The sequence below is a fragment of the Solanum lycopersicum genome, chromosome 2, assembly GCF_036512215.1.
Source record: "Solanum lycopersicum chromosome 2, SLM_r2.1".
Taxonomy (NCBI): domain Eukaryota; kingdom Viridiplantae; phylum Streptophyta; class Magnoliopsida; order Solanales; family Solanaceae; genus Solanum; species Solanum lycopersicum.
Window position 1 is genome coordinate 60215468 of NC_090801.1, and position 3259 is coordinate 60218726.

General features: G+C 35.4%; 1 protein-coding gene across 1 annotated transcript; it reads right to left on the minus strand.

The window, feature by feature from the left end:
- Positions 1-562: 562 nt before the first annotated feature.
- LOC101246106 (coniferyl alcohol acyltransferase) lies at positions 563-3012 on the minus strand. Its single transcript, XM_004232724.5, has 2 exons — positions 2405-3012; positions 563-1781 (listed from the first exon to the last, which is right to left on the minus strand). Exons 1-2 carry the CDS (start codon positions 2834-2836, stop codon positions 837-839), a joined length of 1377 nt encoding a protein of 458 aa, XP_004232772.1. The 5' UTR covers positions 2837-3012; the 3' UTR covers positions 563-836.
- Positions 3013-3259: the final 247 nt, after the last annotated feature.

Sequence of the window (3259 nt, forward strand, 5' to 3'; positions counted from 1 at the left end):
AAAAGAATAATTTTTTTCTTTTTTAAGTTTGTTAAAACAAAGGGAAAAGGATCAAATATGCCTTCTAAACTATTCGAAAAGGTCTAGATATAGCCTCCGTCTAAAGTTTGGTTCACTCATGCCCTCGCCGTCCAACTTTTGGTTCAAATATGTCCTTATGGACGTTAGTTGCCATGTTGGACATATCCAACTCATTTTTTTAATTTCTTTAAATGTCACATAGAATTGTCATGTCATTTTGACCTTATCACATGACATTTATATGAAAATGAAAAGATATTCGGACTCATAAACACTTAATCTAACCCATAAATCAGCTCCTATTAAATACGTTATCCGACCCATTTTTAATAATTTTAAAAAAATGGCAATATCAAAGAACAAATTTGTACATTTGACCTAACTTTAATTTAGAACCACAAGATTCAAAAATTTCTTTATATTCTTAAATTTTGTGCCGAGTTAAACCAGGTCATTCTTTGTGAAATGAAGGAAATAATTATCAAACTGTCTCTCAAAAACATATTTAGCTATTATCATAAATTAATTAAACATTGAGAGGGAGCACACAAATAAATAAATATGCCATATATATCGCAATCTCATATTTCCTTCACACACACACAATCAAACAAGCTTAGTATATATATTAAAGTAGTTTTTATGCAGAAAACATCCTATGTTAGTAGGTCGTGTTGTATAAACACAAGTATTGTAATTTGTTTCTATACTTGAACCCACAACCTATGAGTCAAACGGAAACAAACAACGTTTTCATTGCTCCAAAGCTCCCCTTCTGATCTCCGAGTACATATGTATACACAAACATTGATTGATTACTTTAAACTGAGATAATCTGCAGTGAGGGGCTTGAACACATTTGACGCAATAGCCTCAATCAAATCAATTTGTCCCTTCAACATATGCATGTAAACAATCCAATCTCCATTTCCTTTTGGACTTGGCATTGGCATCACATATCCTGATTTCCCTTCCCATGGAAAATGGTACGAACCAAACACCGCCTCTCCCCATCCAAACTCAATCTTCCTCACCGGAAATTGTTGCCCCGATGACACCACCAGCGCAGGTGTATCTTCATTCGTGGCATAAATTCTTGCTAGAGCTGGCTCCGGACGATGATTCTCAACCCAATTTATTAACCCAAGAAAATGTTCTCTTGTCACAACATGTTCAAGAAACTCATGCACTGCACTTGCAACCCAACTCAATGATTTCTCTTTTAGTTCCTCAACTTTTTTTTCCCCAAATGGGATGGAAAGAACATTCCCAAAATACCCTTCTAGTATCTTGGCTTGTTCTTCATCTCCGTTGCTTAATCTACTTCTTCCATTAACCACAATTCCAAGCCTGAACTTGTTATTAGTATCACTGGCTATCGTTTTCCATAGGAAAGCGCTGAATGCTTCAAGTTTAGTAAACGTTGTGTTGTTACAATTGGCTAGTGATTGGAGGCGCCTGATTTCTTCGGCCTTAACATAGTAAATTCTACTTATAATTTCATCAGCATCATGATCAATATTTGCGGTTTCCTGTTTCAGGGCTGAGATAGGTAAGTACATGGTATCAATTATAGGATCATAGAAAGAGGGACACCGCGGAGTAAGAAAAGATCGTCTGAAAGATGGTAGCTGAGAGAGTGGTTTGGACTGAGCTAACTCAGCCCATGATACAAGAAACATGTTGAAAGAGTAAGCATCAGCAACTCTATGATCAAATGTACAACCCACCACTACTCCTCCACATTTTAGTTCTGTAACCTGCAATGGATTATTAAACTTTCAATTCTCAAAAAACTTTAGTAAGGAGCAGAGTTCATAGGAATAGCAGCATGCAAAACAACAAGTTCAAGTTGAGTTGCAAAAGGAGAAAAAGGGTAAATGGGCTTGACGTGGTCTAGTCCTTCACAGAACCCATGAAGACAAGAGGAAAATCCAGCATTTGAAAACTTAAGATGCATCTATCAATATTAACTTAATTTAGGCAACTTTTAATAACAGTAACGAATAATTTGTATTTGATTGGTCCTAATGACTCAAATAGGGCTCTAGCTGGATTTGAACCCTGGTCTCGCCGGTGTTTTCTCTGGTTTGTACAAGCGGCACAAAGGCACTCGTATATATGCTTCTCGTGTGGGCATGGAAAATAATAATCCTAGTTTCTCAAAATAGATATAATCGCATGGACAATCCTTCTTTTTGAGCTAATTTAACATAGTATCAGAGCAATTCCATCCCACCCAATGTTGGAACCTAAAATCAAAATTCAACTGGGCAGAGATGGGGTGTTAAAGAATAACAAAAGTCTCAGATAGATGGTTAATGAGATGACGCGAGCTGGATTCGAAGAATATCTAGAGTGATTGAGGAATGATGAATAGTACCTGAACAGCTAGTACACCATGCTTCTTCTTTGGTACAAGCTTGCCTTCTATGCTTTCATCCGGATTATGAAAGTTGATCTCTTTAAGCTCTACATCAGCCCAAGATTCTATGAAATCCACTCCAGCATTGTTACACAGAATTTCGGGCTCTCCAGCAAGGTTTTGAATTAACTCTCCAGCAAATGCATAGTATGAAACCAAAGTCTCACCCAAAGACACCTTAAGAACATTGACCATGGAATCAAATGACCAATTTTTTGACAATATTCCAGAAATAATGGGATTTTGATAACATAAGAATACTCCAACATCCACTGGAGGTAAAAGCAAATCAAGATTGGACTGTGATAGCCAATGCTCTTGCATTGGCAACATTGCTGCTACCACCTCTGTTTTTATCAACTTCACATTGAAGTCCTTTTTGGCACCCATCTATTAATATTTCTAAGATATATTTTTTGCTTTTTGTTGAGGGAAAGAATACTGGAGAGACTTTTGAATCTTTGTATCAATGGATTGTATGTTTGTAATGTTGTGTTTTCCATTTTATAGAGCATACTCATAGTATATATTGTACTACATGGGCAACCTTTGACGTGGCATTTGTACGTAAGAAAAAGAAATAATTTTTTTAAAAAAATTGTGATCTAAAACAATTTCTGATATTTGTGCGCTTATGAATCATTTTATTAAGAGTAAAAAAAAATAAAAAATTAAACTGATTTGATCTAATTATAATAAGGTGACATTTTTTTAGATGAATTAAAAAGGAAACGGTGCCACATAAAATGTGAAAGAGTTATAAATTACGCGGAAAAAAAAGATATACTAGTTAATAGCTAACATAACTATAGT

Excerpts from the sequence above, each read along its gene's own strand:
- LOC101246106 (XM_004232724.5), bottom strand. The coding sequence starts at position 2,836 with ATGGGTGCCAAAAAGGACTTCAATGTGAAGTTGATAAAAACAGAGGTG. Across the intron at positions 1,782-2,404 it reads ATGGTGTACTAGCTGTTCAG|GTTACAGAACTAAAATGTGG; the intron begins GTACTATTCATC and ends AATCCATTGCAG.